Raw genomic sequence first — 19,419 nt, 5'->3', positions numbered from 1 at the left:
ACGTCATCTGGGGTTACATGATCAAATTCATCCCAGATAACATTCTCAAGACCTGCCTCCGTCACCCTCACTGGACCTACCCAGTCGAAGTACAGACCTTCCCGAATCTGAGTGATTTTGTCATGGAGATACTGAACAAAATCCTCGGCTCTTCCCTCCAAGGGGTCCTCCCGCGCTTCCTGGTGGAGCAGGGAGCGGGTCACCCTAAACAGGGCGGCCAGGCAATTATCTGATGATGCAATAAGAGCAGCAAAATGACTTTATTTTTCTCTATATAGAATTTCATTTTATTAGACAGGGCCCAGTGTTCAAGTCTGTCAAGATCCATCTGGATCTTGAGCCTATCATCTAGGGCAGTGGTCGGCAAACTCATTAGTCAACAGAGCCAAATATCAACAGTACAATGATTGAAATTTCTTTTGAGAGCCAAATTTTTTAAACTTAAACTATATAGGTAGGTACATTGTTATTAACTTAATTAGGGTACTCCTATGCTGGCCTTTGCTCAATCTGATTGAGGTACGTTCACTGAGGCCGACCCCTTCCAATTCTCCCATCCACACTCATCTTGTATACTTGTTTCATTTATCTCCTTTCGTTCATCCTCTCTATATGTCCAAGCCATCTCAACATACCTTTCTCAATCCTCAACATTACATCTTCTTTCACTCAACGTTCCCTAAAATTAACTTAATAAACTTTACTCAAAGTTTTAAGTCTTAGTTAAACTATAGGTATGTTGAATATGTATGTTGAATTGACTACAATTAAAAAGTAGTGGGAGGGGATGCAACACGTGGAGGGCCAAGTCCGCTCCTGTTCACCTCCCCACACTTGTTTACCCATCCCAGAGAGCTCGGGCTACGCCTCCCTCCGACCCAGCCGCCTTCCTTGTTGGCATCGCTCCTGAGCAAATTCTTCTGTCCTCGGCTGTTGCAAAGAAGCAGCAACTCTGGGTGCGCCACGCCCGCTTCGTTCTCTTTGAGAGCTGCTTTGCATCTTGTTTGCAAAGCAGCTCTCAAAGAGAAAGAAGCGGGCATGGCTCACCCAGAACTGCCACTTCTTTGCAACAGCCGAGGACTTCTTCCGCTTGGAGCTCCAAGCTGCGGGGAGGGGGGGGCGGCTGCACCGCGGGCAGCTTCAGTGGGCTCCTTCCCTCAGTGGTTTGTTTTCTTTTACCTAATTAAAGGCTGCTCCGCGCCTTTTGATCTTTCTCGGACACGGAGAAAAGCGACCCTGTGTGAAGGGACTGAGCCTGCTGCTGCTGAAGAAGCCGAGAGGCTTCTTTTCTACCCAGCCACTGGCGCACAGCACCGAAAAGACCTCTGGTCACTGCCGCTATCTTCGTGCATGCGCAGCTTTCTTCTCACCGGCTGAAGGACTTTTCGGCACTTTGTGGACTTTTCAGTGTTTTATGGAAGAGCCACACTCAAAGGGCCAAAGAGCCGCATGTGGTTTGCTGATCACTGATCTAGGGCAGTGGTGAAATCCAAATTTTTTTACTACCAGTTCTGTGGGCGTGGCTTGGTGAGCATGGTGTGGCATGGTAGGTGTGGCTTGGTGGGCATGGCAGGGGAAGGATACTGCAAAATCCCCATTCTCTCCCCACTCCTTGCAAAATCCCCATTCCCACCCCACTCCAGGGGAAAAATACTGCAAAATCTCTATTCCCACCCTACTCTGGAGCCAGCCAGAGGTGGTATTTGCCGGTTCTCTGAACTACTCAAAATTTCCTCTACCGGTTCTCCAGAACCTGTCAGAACCTGCTGGATTTCACCCCTGATCTAGGGTGTTAGCTATTCCTGCCAGCTTAGTATCATCCACAAATTTGGTAAGTTCCCCCTCTATTCCCTCATCTAAGTCATTTATGAAGATATTGAAGAGTTCTGGGCCTAAGACGGAACCTTGTGATATCCCATTGCTTAGACAGCATCAACACTTGATGAGTTTGTAAGTGGCTGACAAACCATACTCAACAAATAGTCCTTAATGTTACTACATCTACATGGAAGTAAGCAGTGGTGTACCACAAGGCTCCATCTTAGGCCTGGTATTCTTCAATATCTTCATAAATAATTTAGATAAGGGAATAGAAGGGCAACTTATTAACTTTGCAGATGACACCAAGTTGACAGGAATAGCCAACACCCCAGGAGACAAGCTCAGGATCCAAAAAGATCTTGACAAACTTGAACAATGGGCCCTATCCAACAAAATGGAATTTAATGTGAAGAAAAGCAGAGTTTTCCACCTGGGCAGGAAAAAACCAAAGTTACAAGTACAGATTAGGCGAAACATGGCTCCAAAACAGTAACTGTGAGGAACCTTGGAGTCCTAGTGAACAATCACTTAAACATGAATCAGCAATGTGCGGCAGCAGCAAAAAAAAAAAAGCTAATACAATCCTTAGTTGTATAACCAGGCATAGAATCAAAATCACATAAAGTATCACTACCACTTTATAAGCCTTAGTAAGGCCACAGCTGGAATACTGCATCCAGTTTTGGTCACATTACAAAAAAGATGTTGAGAATTTGGAAAAAGTGCAAAGAAGAGCACTAAGATAGTTAAAGGCCTGGAGATAGTTAAAGGCCTGGAGATTATGAAGAACGGTTGCAGGATTTGAGTTTGGCTAGTCTAGAGAAAAGAAGGACTAGGGGAGACATGATAGTATTCCAGTATTTGAGAGGTTGCCACAAAGAGGATGCGGTCAATTTATTTTCCAAAGCACCAGAGGGCAAGACAAGAAACAATGGATGGAAACTAATCAAGGAGAGAAGCAACCTGGAATTAAGGAGAAGGGCACTAACAGTGAGGACAATTAACCAGTGGAACAGCTTGCCGTCATAAGTTGTGGGTGCTTCATCACTGGAGGTTTTAAGGAAACACTGGACAGTCACTTGTCTGAAATGGTATAGGATCTCCTGCTTGAGCAGGGAGTTGGACTAGAAGTCCTGCAAGGTACGTTCCAACTTGATTCTGATTACAGTTCCCTCTACCCCCAATGAATCTCCTAAGTGTCCAGTGTTATTGGATGTATGTCCTGAAAATGCAGGTAGTCCTCAATTTATGAACACAATTGGTACTGGAATTATTGTTGTAAGTTGATACTCTTGGTCAAGGAGCCCTTATTGCAACAAAATGCAAGGCACTGCACTTGAGAAAGCCAACATAACACATGTCACTTCAGTAAAGTCAAAGTAGTTCCAAAACTGAGTGTCCATTTTTTTAGTTCAGCGTATGCATACAGTCACATATGCCCTTTCTTTAGCCTGCAAACACTTGTGAGAAAGCTTTACAAAGCAAAAGTATATTTGTTTCAGAGGATTATTACCTTTTGTTGTTCTGTTTCTTGTAGATCTTGGCTTTAGAGGTGTGTTCTCTGTGTCTTCAGTAGGAGTGATTACTTTATCACCTATTTAGGACAACATATCATCAAACAACTTGGACAAAGTTAATGCCTATGTTGCTATTCTAATCAGAGCATCTCATGCTAATTATAATGCAGAACATAGCTCCTGATTTTGGGAATGTAAATAAAAGGAAGTTTCTCTCTTTCACTAGCTTGAGACAAGGGTACCAGTCAAGGCTAAGTGAGTCATTTGAAGTTATTCAGAGTACTGTACCTCTTCTAATATCAAGAAAAACATAACATTTGCAGTCTGCACAAGTTATTCTGTTAATTAAAGGAATAGCAACCATATTCCTAGTCAGCAACTTTAGAACAACCCCACTGAGTTCATCACTATGTGTTGACCCAGGGTGATTGGTGGAGGGGCACACAAATATATGAATGAATGACATAATTTATTCCACCTCCAGCAAAAAGAAGCTACTCTGAAAAGCTAAGTAATCAGTTCTCAACAAACGAACCAGCAAACATGTGGAAAACTCTTAAAAATATCACCGGCTATGGCAAACCTCCTTCCCAGGCTGAAGGAAATCAGCAACTGACAGATGACCTGAATGTGTTTTACTGCAGGTTTGAAAGGAAACCACAGCCACCTATCTCCACAACCCCCATCTCAGACACACCAACAACAGCCAAGCCTACTACAACTGATCCCACCCCATTGGGTTCTGTTCTGCCCCAGCTACGGATCTCAAAGAACACAGCACACACAAACTCTGAACAAAACTTAGTTTACTTAAATAACTCAGTTTTAGCAAATGCTGGCTGTTAATAAAGCATTCTTAACAGCCTGCCAGAATTCCACAGATAAGATATTCAGAGTCTTACTGGAGTTAGCAGAAAGCCCAGAAGCAAGATTGCAGAGACATCCCAACGCGATGATTAGCGAACGAAAGTTATTTCCTGCATCTTGTTACCAGCTGCGTACTTTCTTAAATAGGCTAAGGGAGTGGCCAATTAGCCCCAAGCCTTACTCTCGAGGAGACCTGTGCCTGAGGAACCACTCCTGCCTTTTGGCAGTTCTGCGTGCTGTGCATTGAGAAGTGGCTCCTCCTCTTCATCCTCTTCACTTAAAGGAGCCTCTGGAGGTTCTGAAGGCCCTGACTGAATCCCTGCCTCTGGCACCACATCCTCTTCAGCCTCCTCGCTGTCTGACTCGAGCGCCGGCTGCACAGACTGCTGGCGCAGCACCACACTAGCCTCCTCGTCGTCGGGATCAGAAACAATCCACGCAGGCCGCTGGCGGGCCACAACAGGTTCATAACCGAGCAAATAGATCGACAGATGATGCTGTTAATATGGCTCTGCACTACATCCTACAACATCTTGAATCTCCAAAGACCTATGCAAGGGTCCTTTGTAGACTTTAATTCAGCATTCAATACCATCATTCCAGACACACTTCTAACTAAGCTAAACCAGCTACAGGTACCTGAACACACTTGCAAGTGGATCATAAGCTTCCTAACAAACAGGAAGCAGCAGGTAAAGCTAAGCAGAATCGCATCAGATACCTGTACAATTAGCACAGGGGCTCCCCAAGGCTGTGTGCTCTCCCCACTTCTCTCTGTATACCAATGACTGCATCTCTAACGATCCATCTGTTAAACTACTGAAGTTCGCAGATGACACAACAGGGTCTCATTCGAGACAATGATGAATCTGCATACAGACTGGAGGTTGAACAACTAGCCTCATGGTGTGACCGGAACAATCTGGAACTGAACACACTCAAACCCGTAGAAATGGTGGTGGACTTTAGGAGAAAGTCTTTCTGTTCTTTCTGATTCGACCGGAAGCATCGTGGTGAGATAGTCGGGAAATTAGTGGGCTCTGATGAGCCCCGCTAAAACCTGGACTGACGAACCGTTGCCGAGGGGTTTTCGGACCGGAACCATCCTATAGGGACGGAGAAGAAGGAGAGGCACCTCAGAAGACCAAGAGGAACAGGCAAGTTCCTCGAAAGTCAGACGAATCTCTCTCCGACTCCGCAGCGCGGGTGGCAGCCATTGCGGCTGTCAAGAAGCTGGGGCAACCAGTATTGAGTATTGAGCAGGAGTGGTGATCATAACAGAGTTTTTGAAGCTGGGTGAGTGACAGCCAACCCACAGGCGGAACAACAACAACAAAAATATTTTTAACCCTGAAACCTCCAGCATAGAAATAGCGGCTAACAGGCACGGGGAAAGAAAAGAGGAAATAAGCGGAATTTAAAGGGACAAAAACCCGAAAAGAAAATTGACTTTTGAACAAAATTATCTGGAAAATTTTAAGAATTAGAAGTAACTCCAAAATTAGCTAAAGGATTGGAAAGAAAATAAATAGATCCTTTAAGAAAAATAAAAGACAATTGGATATTAAGCCCTGCAACAGAAGTGCTGTATACCTAAAGATAAATAAAGGAGGGGGGGAAAAAGAGGGGGAAAGTATTGTTTAATTTGGACTGGACTATAAAATTGACTTGGGATTTTCAAAGTTAAAAAGAAGAAAAAAGAAGCTAGATTGTAAACGTGGATTGATACCAAATAGATACTGTTAAACAATTAAGAGAACTGTGGATTGTAGAGAGACATCTTCAGGAGAAAAAAGTTCATTGCAATTTGAAATCTTTGTTTTGGAAAATTTTGAACTACATCAGTGATAATAGTCGTGAGAACTTTTGGGGAGGATTGCTTTGTCTGTAAGCGGCTTGACTTTGGAAAAAAAAATGAAACTTTTAAAACTGGAACAATATTAACACAGCAACAACATAATGGTGCAGGAAATTAGAGAAATGATGGAAATGATGTACTCATCATGGAAAGCGGAAATAAGAGTAATAATTACAATGTTACATAGAGAATCGAAACTTGAGGATTCAAAAATTGAGATAGAGCATGCTCAAGCTAACAAGGAAACAAAGACGGAGAAGCAAGATACAGAGACTGAAAATAAAGAAGAGAAAGACAATGAGATTAATTTTGAAAAAATAATTGAATATGTAAATAGTAATAATAAAAAGGAGGTTTTTAGAGATTACATTGGGATTAACAATGGGAAAAACAGGAAGGGCGGAAAGAGACAAAGAAGGAAAGAAGGGTGGCATATAAAGAACTCAAAAAATTAAAATGATTACACTGGGATTAACAGTGAAAAGAAAAAAAAAGAGAGGTAAAGGATGAAAAACAACAGGAAATGCAGGGCAAAATAGAAAAGTCCAGATCTATGAAACACAGAATGATTACACTGGGATAAACAGTGGGATAAATAGTGGAGAGATAAGAAAAGGAGAAAAGAGATGGGAAACAATGGGAAATTTAGGGCAAAAGAGGAGTTCAAGATTTTAAAACACAAAAGAAAAAAAGAAGAAAAAGGCAAAAATAAAAATGGGAAGGGAGAAAAAGAAAAGAGAGAGAAAGATGTTATATATATTTAGAATTGAAATTTTATTATTTATTTATTTATTTATTTATTTATTTATTTATTTATTTATTTATTTATTTATTTATTTATTTATTTATTTATTTTATATACCGCCCTATTCCCGAGGGACTCAGGGCAATGAACAGCAAAAGATAAAAATACATGTAATACAAACGTTAAAAAAATCAATTAAAATATACTAAACACTCTGTTCCTAGATAATTCAAGACATCCCAATTTAAAACAAAATCAGAAGCAATATAAAGGGAAAGTTAGGCCAGGCCGGCCTGCTGAAACAGGAATGTTTTGAGGGCACGGCAGAAAGTGCGCAGATCCAGGATCTTTTGTATCTCTGGGGGGAGCTCGTTCCAGATGGTGGGTGCCCTCACAGAAAAGGCTCTCCCCCTGGGGGCCGCCAATCGACACTGTTTGGCTGACGGCACCCTGAGAAGCCCCTCTCTATGGGAGCGTACTGGGCGGTGAGAGGCTATTGGTGGCAGAAGGCGGTCTCGTAAGTACCCCGGTCCTAAGCCATGGAGCGCTTTAAAGGTGGTAACCAAGACCTTGAAGCGCACCCAGAAGACCATCGGGAGCCAGTGCAGCTCGCGCAGGAGGGGAGCCACATGGGAGCGCCATGCTGCTCCCATAACTACCCGCACGGCCGCATTCTGGACCAGCTGGAGCCTCCGGGTGCTCCTCAAGGGGAGCCCCATGTAGAGAGCATTACAGTAGTCCAGGCGTGACGAGGGCATGAGTGACCGTATTTAACGAGTCCCGATCCAGAAAGGGACGCAACTGGCGAATCAGGCGAACTTGATAAAAAGACCTCCCGGCCACAGCCGTCAAGTGCTCTTCTAAAGACAGCCGTGAGTCCAAGAGGACGCCTAAGTTGCGAACCCTCTCCGTGGGGGGCAATGACTCGTCCCCAATAGTCAGTGATGGCACCAACTGACTATATCAGGACGTCGGAAACCACAGCCACTCGGTCTTGGATGGGTTGAGCCTGAGTCTGTACCTCCCCATCCAGATCCGTACAGCCTCCAGGCACCGGGACATCACTTCAAAGGCATCATTGGGGTGGTCTGGGGTGGAGATGTATAGCTGTTTCACCCCAAAACCACGGATGATCTCACCCAGCGGTTTCACATAAATGTTGAACAGAAGGGGCGAGAGAACCGATCCCTGTGGCACCCCACATACAAGGGGCCTCGGGGTCGACCTCTGCCCCCGTCAACATGGACTGCGATCGATCAGAGAGAAAGGAGGAGAACCACCGCAACACGGTGCCCCCCACCGCTAGCTCTTCCAACCGGTGCAGCATGATACCATGGTCGATAGTATCAAAAGCCGCTGAGAGGTCTAATAGGACCAGGATAGAGGAGCAACCCCTGTCCCAGGCCCTCCAGAGATCATATACCAATGCGACCAATGCCATTTCCATGCTGTATCCAGGCCTGAAGCCCGACTGGAACGGATCTAGATAAGCCGATTCATCCAAGTACTGAGGAAGCTGTCGCACTACCACACTCTCAACAACCTTCGCAACGAAGCGAAGGTTGGAGACTGGACGGTAATTAGCCAATACTGCTGGGTCCAGGGAAGGCTTCTTGAGGAGAGGCTTCACCACCGCCTCTTTCAAGGCGGCGGGGAAGGCACCCTCCCTCAAGGAAGCATTTATAATCCCCTGGAGCCAGCCTCGTGTAACCTCCCGAGAGGCCAGCACCAGCCAGGAGGGACACGGGTCCAATAAACATGTGGCCGCGCTCAGTCTGTCCAGTATCTTGTCCACGTTTTCCGGAGTCACAGAATCAAACTCTTCCCAGGTAATATTCTCAAGACTTGCCTCCATCCTCCCTCCTGAATCTACCCAGTCAGAGTCCAAATTTTCCCGAATCTGAGCAATTTTGTCATACAGATATTGTACAAAGTCCTCGGCTCTACCCTCCAAGGGGTCCTCCCGCGCTTCCTGGTGGAGCAGGGAGCGGGTCACCCTGAACAGGGCGGCCAGGCGATTATCTGATGGCGCAATAAGAGCGGTAAAATAGTTACATTTTGCCGCTTTTATTGCCATCAGGTAGGTCTTAATATGAGACCTTACCAGTGTTCGGTCAGATTCAGAATGGCTGGCCCTCCAACTGCTCTCCAGGTGTCTTTTCCGGCGTTTTATCTCCCTCAGCTCCTCGGTGAACCAGAGAGCCAGGTGAGATCGACGCCGGGTTAGAGGCCGCAAAGGCACGACCCAGTCTAAAGCTCCAGCGGCCGCCCTATCCCAGGCGGCACTAGGTCTTCAGTCGAGCCGTGTGCCAGAGCCTCAGGAAATGACCCAAGCTCCGTCTGGAACCTATCCGGGTCCATCAGGTGCCTGGGGCGGAACCACCTCATCGGTTCCGCCTCCCTGTGGCGGGGTGCGGCGGTTCGAAGGTCAAAGCGAAGGAGGGAGTGATCTGACCATGACAAGGGCTCGATCGCTATATCCCCTATCTCGAGACCACTCAGCCACTGACCAGAGACAAAAACCAGGTCCAGCGTGTTTCCCCCCGTGTGAGTAGAGCCATAAACTAATTGGGTCAGATCCATGGCCGTCATGGAAGCCATGAACTCCTGAGCCACCTCAGACGCCTCACCGACGGATGGCAGGTTGAAATCCCCCATGACCATAAGCCTAGGGGTATCAACCGCCACCACGGCTATAACGTTGAGTAGTTCAGGCAAGGCCACTGCCACGTGGCAGGGAGCCAGGTACGTAAGCAGCAGGCCCATCTGCACCCCATGACCCCACTTCACAAGGAGGGACTCACATCCGGCCGTCTGAGGAACAGTGGCCTCCCTCAGACCAAGACCCTCTTTAATGATAATTGCTACACCCCCGCCACTCCCCTGTGACCTTGGCTGATGAAATGCCCGGAAACCGGGTGGGCACATCTCTACGAGAGGGACCCCCCCCTCCTGGCCCAACCAGGTCTCCGTAATACCCGCAAGGTCCGCTCCCCACTCCTGAACAAGATCACAAATGAGGGGGGCTTTATTTACCATGGACCTGGCATTGCATAGCATCAGGGCCTGAGGGTCTGTGCCACCTGGGGAAAAAAAATATGAATAATAGTAAGAAATAAATGGGAAATTATATGATTGTAAAAATGAAATGAATAATAATTGGAATATTTGTTTTGTATTTTTGAAATCTAGACAAAAGACAAGTTTTTTATTTTTTTTTAGAAATATGAATAAGTATAAACTGTAACAATTGAAATACCTTTAATGGTATATGATGGTGAAAGTAAAAAGGATTAAGTTGTAGCTTGGATAACAGCTAGAACATTTATTTTTTTTATTGAAAAAGTTTTTCAAATACAAATTTTTCCCCTTTCCCCCCTCTCCGTAACCCCCCTTCACCCTCCCCTCCCCCCATGGCTTCTCCAAGATAAAATCCAAATTGATATCACATTATATAATACTTTACCACCCTTTTACACCACCCCCTATGTGCTAACCATTTCTTTCTAACATTATTATATCCCCCTATACTATACATTTCAAAGCAACATTCAGCTATAAAACTATATAATAAATCCTAATTTAGCATTTATTCAATTCAAAATCTACCCATTTCCTCCATCCCCACACATATATCTCTTAATTCAAATCTTTTAAGTATATTAATATCTGAACATAACATCCCTTTTCCTAAACTAAACAATCAGTAACCTAACCTATCTCCACCCACTATCCTACAGGTCTACCATACATAATATTTTTAATATCTTTGTTCTTCTACCCGCACCACTAAAAGATATTTCCATATATAAATAAAATCCTCAAATAACTTTAAATTTGTAATCCATATAGTATCTTCTGTAATGTCTTTCAACTAGTTTATTAATTCCATCGCCCATGTTAGGGTAACATCAAGTTCTGCTTCCAACAGTGTATTCAGTATCTTCAGTTACCATCTGCCCCCATCAATAATAAATGTTTCTGTATATAAAAAAACCACCCGAGTGACTTTATATTTATATTCCATATAGTATCTTCTGTAGTGTCTTTTGTCTAGATTATTAATTCCAACCACCACGTTAGGGTAACAACCAGATCTTCTGCATGCCCCAATTCCATAGTTCTCTTGCCTTATAACTCAACATATATGTAATCCATTTTTCAAAGAGTCCAAAATAGAAAGTTCCAATCCACTCAATCAAAGGCCATCTTCCACATCCCAAAAACACCAGCACTGCAGAGATCTGTTATTCTTCTCAAAATAGTATAAGTCTATAATTTGCCTCAGTTATATTTTCATGTATCAGCCTTCTATAAATCCTGCTTATTATATTTAATCGTCTCTTAAGTAACTGGCATTAATCTGTTGGCTAAAAAAGAAAAAAAAAATTTTTTTGTTTAGTTTAAATTTTTTTAGTTTTGTAGGACCTGCTTCTTCTTTTCTTAACTTGTTGTGGTTTAGATCTCCATCCTGGTGGCTTTCCTAGGACTTGTATATCAGCTGATTGAGTTACATGCTCGTCTATAGCTTGATAAAACATCAAATCGAGGTCCAAAGCCGCCTCTCTTATATTTATAGGTGATCCAGCTATAGCCTCTGAAGGAGAATCCAAAAGCGGCTCATCCAAAAAGCCCTCTGTAACTTGTTGTTTTTCCATTACCTCCATCTCCATCTGCTTATCCTGAGTTTCAATTTCTTGTTCATTTTGCTTTTCTTTATCCCCCTCCTGTGTTCCTGACACTGGTAACATACGTGGAGATGTTGGGCCCATTTTAAAAACCTTGTAGTAAAATTCTTCCGCTTTTTCAACAGTATTTAGTTGATATCTTTCTCCTTGATATCTCAATATTATACCAACTGGAGCATCCCACCTAAATGGGATGTTTTGTTTCTTTAGCTCAGTCACCAAAAATCCAAAGTCCTTTCTATCTTTTAACATCTTGGACAGCAGCTCTTTATATATCCAGATCTTCCTTCCATTCATTTCTGGAGTAGAGTGAAAAGACTTTTACACAATATCATTTCTTATTCCTTTATCAGTAAAGTAAATCACCACATCTCTGGGCAACTGCCTTTGCTTTGCCACCCAAGAATTTACCCTGTAGGCCTTATCAATCTTACAGAATACCTCTTCAGGACTAACCTTTAAAATCACAGCCAGAACTTCAGCAGACATCTTTCTCAAGTCCTCTCTGTTGTTTTCCTGTATTCCCCTCATTCTGATCGCAAATTCCATAGATCTGAATTGCATCATTGTGACTTCATTTTCAATCCTTTGTTTTATATTATCTGCATTGTAAGTCTTGTGATCATCTTCCTTTATTTTAGACTCTACTTCTGAGCTATTTTCTTGAATATTTATCAAATCATTTTCAATTCTTTGTATTTTATTATCCAGATTATGAATCTTATAACCAGCTTCCTTCATTTTAGACTCTATTTCTAAGTTGATATCTTTATCCATCTTTATAATTATTTCTGAAAAGCTTTTCAAAGCTGTTACAATATATCGTTTCAGGTTATCATACTTTTGTTGTACCAACTCTTTAATTTCCTGTCTAAATTTTTCAAGATTCTGGTTCACAATCTCATCATGTCTTGCCATCTCCTCCAAAACAAATTCCTTTAGGTCTTTAAAGCCATTCTTCTGCATCTGCAAGCTCAAAACTTGTTCATGTGATTTATAAATGGGGGAGCCCCCCCCCAGCTTGGTTGTCTGGCTTTGTCAGTTTTAACGCCATCCTGCCACACAAACAGACTCTTTTTTTTTTTTTTTTTAATTTGATTTATATGCCGCCCTTCTCCGGAGACTCAGGGCGGCTTACAATGCTTTAAGCAATAGCCTTCATTCTTTTGTATATTTTATACAAAGTCAGCTTATTGCCCCCACAAACTGGGTCCTCATTTCACCTACCTTAGAAAGGATGGAAGGCTGAGTCAACCTTGAGCCTTGGAGAGATTCGAACCAGCAGAAATTGCAGGCAGCTGTGTTAATAACAGGGTGCACTAAACCCTTGTACTATCAAGGCTCTTTCTTTTTAAAGAAAAAGACTTCTCTCCAGACAATATCAATATCAAGTCTCTAAGAAGGAAGAAGCATGAAATAGGAATTTTTCTCTTCACTTCTAGCCAGCGCTATTGTTTCAGATACTTTGTAACAAATTAAAGTGTTCAAACGGAAGGACTTTCGCTTTCAGCTTTCTTCTCAAGCCTCAGCCAGTCGCCATTTTAAACTTTCTTTTTTTTCCCCCTTTCACTCTTTCTTCACTTTTAAAATCAATCATAGGGTTGTTAGAAATACTTGCAATTTAGAGTCCCAAATCCAGATTTCATCCTGCTTGTTCAGACAGTCTGTTAGTTTTCGCTGATTGGATTGGTTCCATCGTCTGGCTCTGCAAAGTGCAGAGTTCCCCCGAAGCCCGGAGCAGCGGCGAGCTGGATAGGGAGCCACATTCTGCTTCCTCCCCAAGAGTAAAAAAAAAACTCTGGGGAGTTCGCAGAGGGCTCTACCTGCTCTCGCCGGCTCTCTCTCACGTCTCCTCAATGAGACGGAGTTTTTCGAGCCGTCTCTCAGCTGTAGAGGCGGCTCTTACGGGCGACGAGGCTGGCGGTCCCAAAAGACCATCTGGCGACGACGGAAGCCAAACCGGAAGCCAACAGCTAGAACATTTTTAAATTTAATTAGGGAAATAGTAACGATTGAAATATTTTTAATTGTATATTGTGATGAAAGTAGAAATGATTAAGTTGTGGTTTGGAGGAAAATATGGGGAAAATTATTTGATTTATTATTATTGGTAAATATAGTTAATTGATTTGTAAGAAATTGGATTGCATGGAAATAATTGGAATATTCATGTTCATATTGATTAATATACAAAAAAGATAGTTATATAACTAACTGATTTATATTAAAATGTTGAATTTGTATTAAAAATTGTAATATTACATAATTAACCAATGTGAGGATGGATATAAAAATAGATGACAATGGGAAGGGATATAATATAGAATAGAAGGGAAAAATTGAATTTGATTAAGATTAGAGATGAGGATGAAGGGTAATATTGTTTTTTAAAAAAAATAGATGAGGAATAAATATGACAAAAAGGAAATATAGAAATTGTAAATTTAATTGAAATGATTAAATGCTGTCTAAATTTGTGAACTAGCCAAATACTCTGTTCCAAGAAAATACATTGTATGTTTGTATGTGTGTTTGTCTAAAAAATAAAAAAAACTTAAAAAAAAAAGAATGTTCTTTCTGCACCAACTCAGAAAGCTCAAACTGCTCAAGGAGCTGCTGATACAGTTTTACAGAGGAACTATTGAGTCTCTCATCTGCACCTCTATAACTGTCTGGTTTGGCTCTGCAACCCAACAAGATAGACACCGATTTCTTAGGATTAGAACTGCAGAAAAAACAATTGCTACCAACCTGCCTTCCATTGAGGACCTGTATACTGCACAAGTCAAAAAGAGGGCTGTGAAAATATTTACAGACCCCTCACATCCTGGACATAAACTGTTTCAACTCCTACCCTCAAAATGACGCTATAGAGCACTGCACACCAGAACAACTAGACACAAGAACAGTTTTTTCCCAAATGCCATCACTCTGCTAAACAAATAATTCCCTCAACACTGTCAAACTATTTACTAAGTCTGCACTACTATTAATCTTCTCATTGTTCCCACCACCCATCTCCTTCCATTTATGACTGTATGACTGTAATTTTGTTGCTTGTATCCTTACAATTTATATTGATATTGTTTCCCAATTGCTAATTTGTACCCTATGACTATCATTAAGTGTTGTACCATGATTCTTGATGAACGTATCTTTTCCTTTATGTACACTGAGAGCATATGCACCAAGACAAATTCCATATGTGTCCAATCACATTTGGCCAATAAAAAATTCTATTCTATTCTATTCTATTCTATTCTATTCTATTCTATTCTATTCTATTCTATTCTATTCTATTCTATTCTATCTAAACAACCTATTTCCCAAGCAACATATGAGTCAATGACTCTGTAAGGTCCTGCCTCTCCCTCCTGTTCAAGAAAGCATGGACTCTGAAAACTTTAGCATTTCAAAAGAAACTTTTTGTAAAAGGAAATGAATGCAAGACAATGCAAAGCAGGGTCTGAGTTCCCCCCAGGCAATTCTGTTAGGATAAAGTGGTTAGAAACCCCTCCTCTCAGTTTGATGTTGAATGAGCTAATCCACAGGTGCAAAGATATTGTGGATTCCCATGCGTTTCTTCTTGAGGCTTCCAAATTGAGAGAAAACAGATGGTCCTCCCCCCTTGTACATCCCCCAAGGTAAATCAAAGCACAGGGCAGAATATGTGACAGGGTAAAAGTTATAAACTAGGGAATTACAGGAATAAGTGAGTAAAAGAATCCGGGGTTCCCTCCCTACTTGAATGGCAGTATCACGATAGGGATCTGACAGACTCATTTTTCCTCCCCTCCTCCCCACACACACTTAAAAGGACCATAAACAGTGCTGTGTTCAGCAATCCTGGAAGGCAGGGCTTCAGGACAACCACTAAAGAAGGGACAGAAGTGAAACATACCTGGACCAGGGCTTCCAGTCCCAATATTCAGGGCAACATATTAATGCCAACATAAAAGTCATCCATGAATTCACATGATTAGGGTATTATGTAAAAACTGAGCAATTCCTCCACCCCTGTAATACAACCATAGCACACAATTCTCCCATATCCCATTTCCCACCCTATCTAGAGATTATCCTCTAAAGAATTCAAAAAATATAGTACAGTATGTTCTTTGTGTTACCTTCCTTATTTTGATCAGTGGACATACATGATTTATTGCAGTCCAAATTGTTTTCAGTTACTTCTGCAGTGTCCTTTTCTTTTGAAACATGTCCATCAACAGGGTTTCCTTTGTTTAAGTTGTTCTTCACTTTTTCAACCATTTTTAAAGACATTTTATCTTTTACTGTCTGTAATAGAGAAGTCAAGAACAGCTTATTTAGAAGTATACATAATGAGCATTTGTTGATCCTATACATGTGTTGGTGCTGGAATTGAATGTTGGGCTAAGAAGTTCATTAACAAATAGAAACGCAAATTATCTCTCTCTATGAATAGTATATTACTGCAAATAACATGGGATAATTTTATTAATATTTGGAAACTGAATCTGTGAAATACACTCAGAGGCTGTTAAGAAATAAATATGATTCCCCATTGAAGATTTTTAGTTTTTTCATGTGATTCCCTGACTTATGGCCTTCTCAAACTGAGAGTAGGAACTGTGGAGGGGAGGGTTGCAAGCAAATTTGAATGGAATGGGTTGAAGTGGCTCTTGGCCAACAGCAACCCCTTCGGCCCATAGAGATGGAGTCAAGAATCCAGCAACTATGACTTCTGTTTCTTTCTCAACTTTGCCCCACAAAAGTTTGACAGGGATCTCAACACTATTAAGTCCAAGGACCACTCCCCATTGCCTCCAAAGGATAGGCACCGGAGAAATTTTCAACAGAGTGCCTGGCACTTAGGCTCACTCAAGTTCTCCTCCGCTCATTCTGACAAATTCCCCAAGAGATAGTAGGATGAGGAAGAGGATGAGAAGATAACATAGAAGGCTAACAAGACTACACCAGGGTCCATACGGATTGGGGAAGGGCTCAAAAAGAGTCAAGGTAGACCCTGCTGCAAAACACCCAGCTCTTAAGAATCAGGCCAAAAGAATCTGAGATCTGACACTGGAGTGAGTGCCCCTATTTCTTCATTTAGAACCATGGAAGAGGGGAGGGTAATGTCTACCTAAGGCTGCATAAAGATTGAGGATGCATCCTATAGAAAATGACTAAATTAATCTGCACTTTTTCTTCCCCTATCATTCCCATTTTATCATTTATTCACATTGATACATTATTTGACTTTATACTTGTCTTCCTCTTATTTCTGTGGCTGCTAGCATTATATCTGTATCTCCCAGCTTGCTCTGGATAAAAGTATTGTGCATTTTTGTATCTGAGGAAACACTTATGTACATTTCCTGCTGACTACTTGCTTCCTCCCTGCTCTTGTTTCATGAACCACGAAGCTGACTTCCTTCCAGTTTGTGAAACTTTCCATTTTGTCACTTATTCAAGTTTCTGAGGGCAGGGAGAACTTTCATTTTTTTTCTAGAGTGTGCTATGGATTCTCTAAGTGTGACACCCGCACAGTTTTGGGAAACCAGCAATCTAGGCTGATAAAATGTGGAATGAGAACAAGATATTTGTTTTGGATTTTTTTAAAAATCAACATATTTTTAAGGGGAGGGAGAGATAATTTTAAATTTCCCAGGGTGTGCTGGTGACTTCCAGTGTGACGTCTAGCATATTGATAAATGAATTTCAAACAAATTTATTATTTTACAGGATCATGGCACCAGAATGTTTGATAAACTTTGGCTTCAGGGTTTTTCCTCAGAGAAAGTTAGAAGATAAGAAAACCTGGTGGCCAAAGAAGGATAATTTTTAATTCTTAGTTTTTGCAAACTCCAAAGTTTTTGGAGAATGGAGACATTAAATTTTAGAGGGCAAATATTGTTTCTTCTCACACACTCACTCTAAGACATGTCTCAGAAATTTTACAAGAAACCCACTAAATCTGTGTTTGTGGATCATTAGGCTATGGCTTACCACAAGAATATCCTCAAATAAATCCATGAGATCATTTGTGAAATCCTTACTGAATTCTAAGGAACAGAGAGCTTTTGCATATATCCGGACATCTGGCGCACTTGGATCCGTCAAAATTTCATTGCATATTTTCAGCGCTAAATTATCATGAACTGTCAAACCCTGAAAAAGCCAGTACAATATGGTTATTGTCCAAGTATAAATTGTCCACAATTTCAACAAAAGCATTACTGCAAGGAGTAGGAGGCTTTAACCCAGATTTTGAGGGCTTTCTAATCTCAGATCAAACAAAACAGCCTCCTCACATACAATTTACCCTACCTGACAGTTCTGAAAGTGTTGATTCAATCCACTAGGCCTTGTTAGATCCACCAGAAGTTCAGCAACGTTAGCTACATCAACCTCTGACAATGGTGATGAAGCTGGAGCATTAAATAATATTTGCAACGTTGGAAGAAAAGTTTCTTCAAAGCATTCCTGATTGGTTCTGCATTTTTAAAATGTAACAGGTGAGGCTTTAACACAACACAACACAACATCAAATGCACCCAACTGCATCAATTTTCCAACTAACATAAGAGAAACCAATTCTATGTCCAGATGAAAGAATAAGGTCTCTTGTGAAAGTGGCATCAGATGCAAATGACAGCAAACAGCAAAAAGATAGTCTAATATTCTAAAAACAGTAATTAATATAAATCTTACTGTGGGTCCTTCTGCTTTTATATAGCATATGGTATACAGATACCCAACAGCCTTACAAACTAAACCACAGTAAGCTGCTCATGTAAAAAAATATTTAGAAGTATCTGGACGATAAGATTGATGTACACCCAGTAAAAAATTCAACAGATTGTTTTTAAGAAAACATATAGCAAATCACATGGTTAAGCAGTTGTTATTATTCAAATTAAAAAACCTCATTGTATTTTTTTTTCAATTAAATTCACTTTGAGCTATTTAAAATACAGGTAGTCCTCACCTTACAACCAATGGTGGGATTTGAAATTTTTTACTACTGGTTCTGTGGGCGTGGCATGGCTTGGTGGGCGTGGAAGGGGAAGGTTACTGCAAAATCCCCATTTCCTCCCGATCAGTTGGGACTCAGGAGGCAGAGAATAGATGGGGGCGGGGCCAGTCAGAGGTGGTATTTACTGGTTCTCCGAACTACTCAAAATTTCTGCTACAGAACTGATCAGAACCTGCTGAATACCATCTCTGCTTACAACCACAACTGAACCCAAAACTTTTGCTGCTAACCCAGACAAGTTAAATGAATTTTGCCCATTTTATTTATTGGTTCGATTTATATGCCGCCCTTCTCCGGAGACTCAGGGCGGCTTAGAATGCGTTAAGCAATAGCCGTCATACTTTTGTATATACCTGCTTAGTAGGGCTTTTGCCCCCCCCCCCAGCGGTGTTCTTTTTTATACAAAGTCAGCTTATTGCCCCCACAATCCGGGTCCTCATTTTACCTACCTCGGAAGGATGGAAGGCTGAGTCAACCTTGAGCCTGGTGAGATTTGAACTCTCAGTAATTGCAGCAGCTGGCAATTAAGTGCTACTTAACAGCACTTTAGTCCGCTGCACCACCAAGGCTCCTTTTACGACCTTTCTTGCCACAGTTAAGTAGATCACTGCAGTTGTTGTTAGTAACACAATTGTTAAGTGAATCTGGTTTTCCCATTGACTTTGCTTGTCAGGTGGCAAAAGGTGATCACATGACCCCAGGACACTGCAACTGTCATAAATATGAGTCAGTTACCAAGTGTCTGAATTTTGATCACATGACTATGGGGATGCTGCAATGGTCATAAGTGTGAAAAATGGTCATGTTATTTTTTTTTAGTGCCATGGTAACTTCGAACAGTCACTAAATGAACTGTTGTAAGTGGAGGACTACCTGTATAGAAAAAGAAACTACACACAGATATA

At 41.7% G+C, this 19,419-nt stretch overlaps 1 protein-coding gene across 3 annotated transcripts in view; it reads right to left on the bottom strand.

The window, feature by feature from the left end:
• The window catches only part of NCAPG (non-SMC condensin I complex subunit G), a 50,969-nt gene that overhangs the window by 10,431 nt on the left and 21,119 nt on the right, over positions 1–19,419 (bottom strand). For 2 of the 3 annotated variants that reach the window (XM_070948771.1, XM_070948772.1), the window contains exons 17-20: positions 17,806–17,971; positions 17,485–17,646; positions 15,624–15,792; positions 3,335–3,415 (exon numbers count right to left, since the gene is read on the bottom strand). In XM_070948771.1, coding sequence (XP_070804872.1) covers positions 3,335–3,415; positions 15,624–15,792; positions 17,485–17,646; positions 17,806–17,971 — 578 coding nt within the window. The remainder of the gene's footprint in view (positions 1–3,334; positions 3,416–15,623; positions 15,793–17,484; positions 17,647–17,805; positions 17,972–19,419) is intronic. The other variant, XM_070948773.1, reaches the window with a different exon arrangement.

This window comes from Pituophis catenifer, unplaced genomic scaffold, assembly GCF_029215685.1.
Source record: "Pituophis catenifer annectens isolate HBS135680 unplaced genomic scaffold, rPitCat1.0.hap2 SCAF_8, whole genome shotgun sequence".
NCBI lineage: Eukaryota > Metazoa > Chordata > Lepidosauria > Squamata > Colubridae > Pituophis > Pituophis catenifer.
Note: the sequence above shows the minus strand (reverse complement) of the source record. Positions and strands in the feature narration are given on the sequence as shown.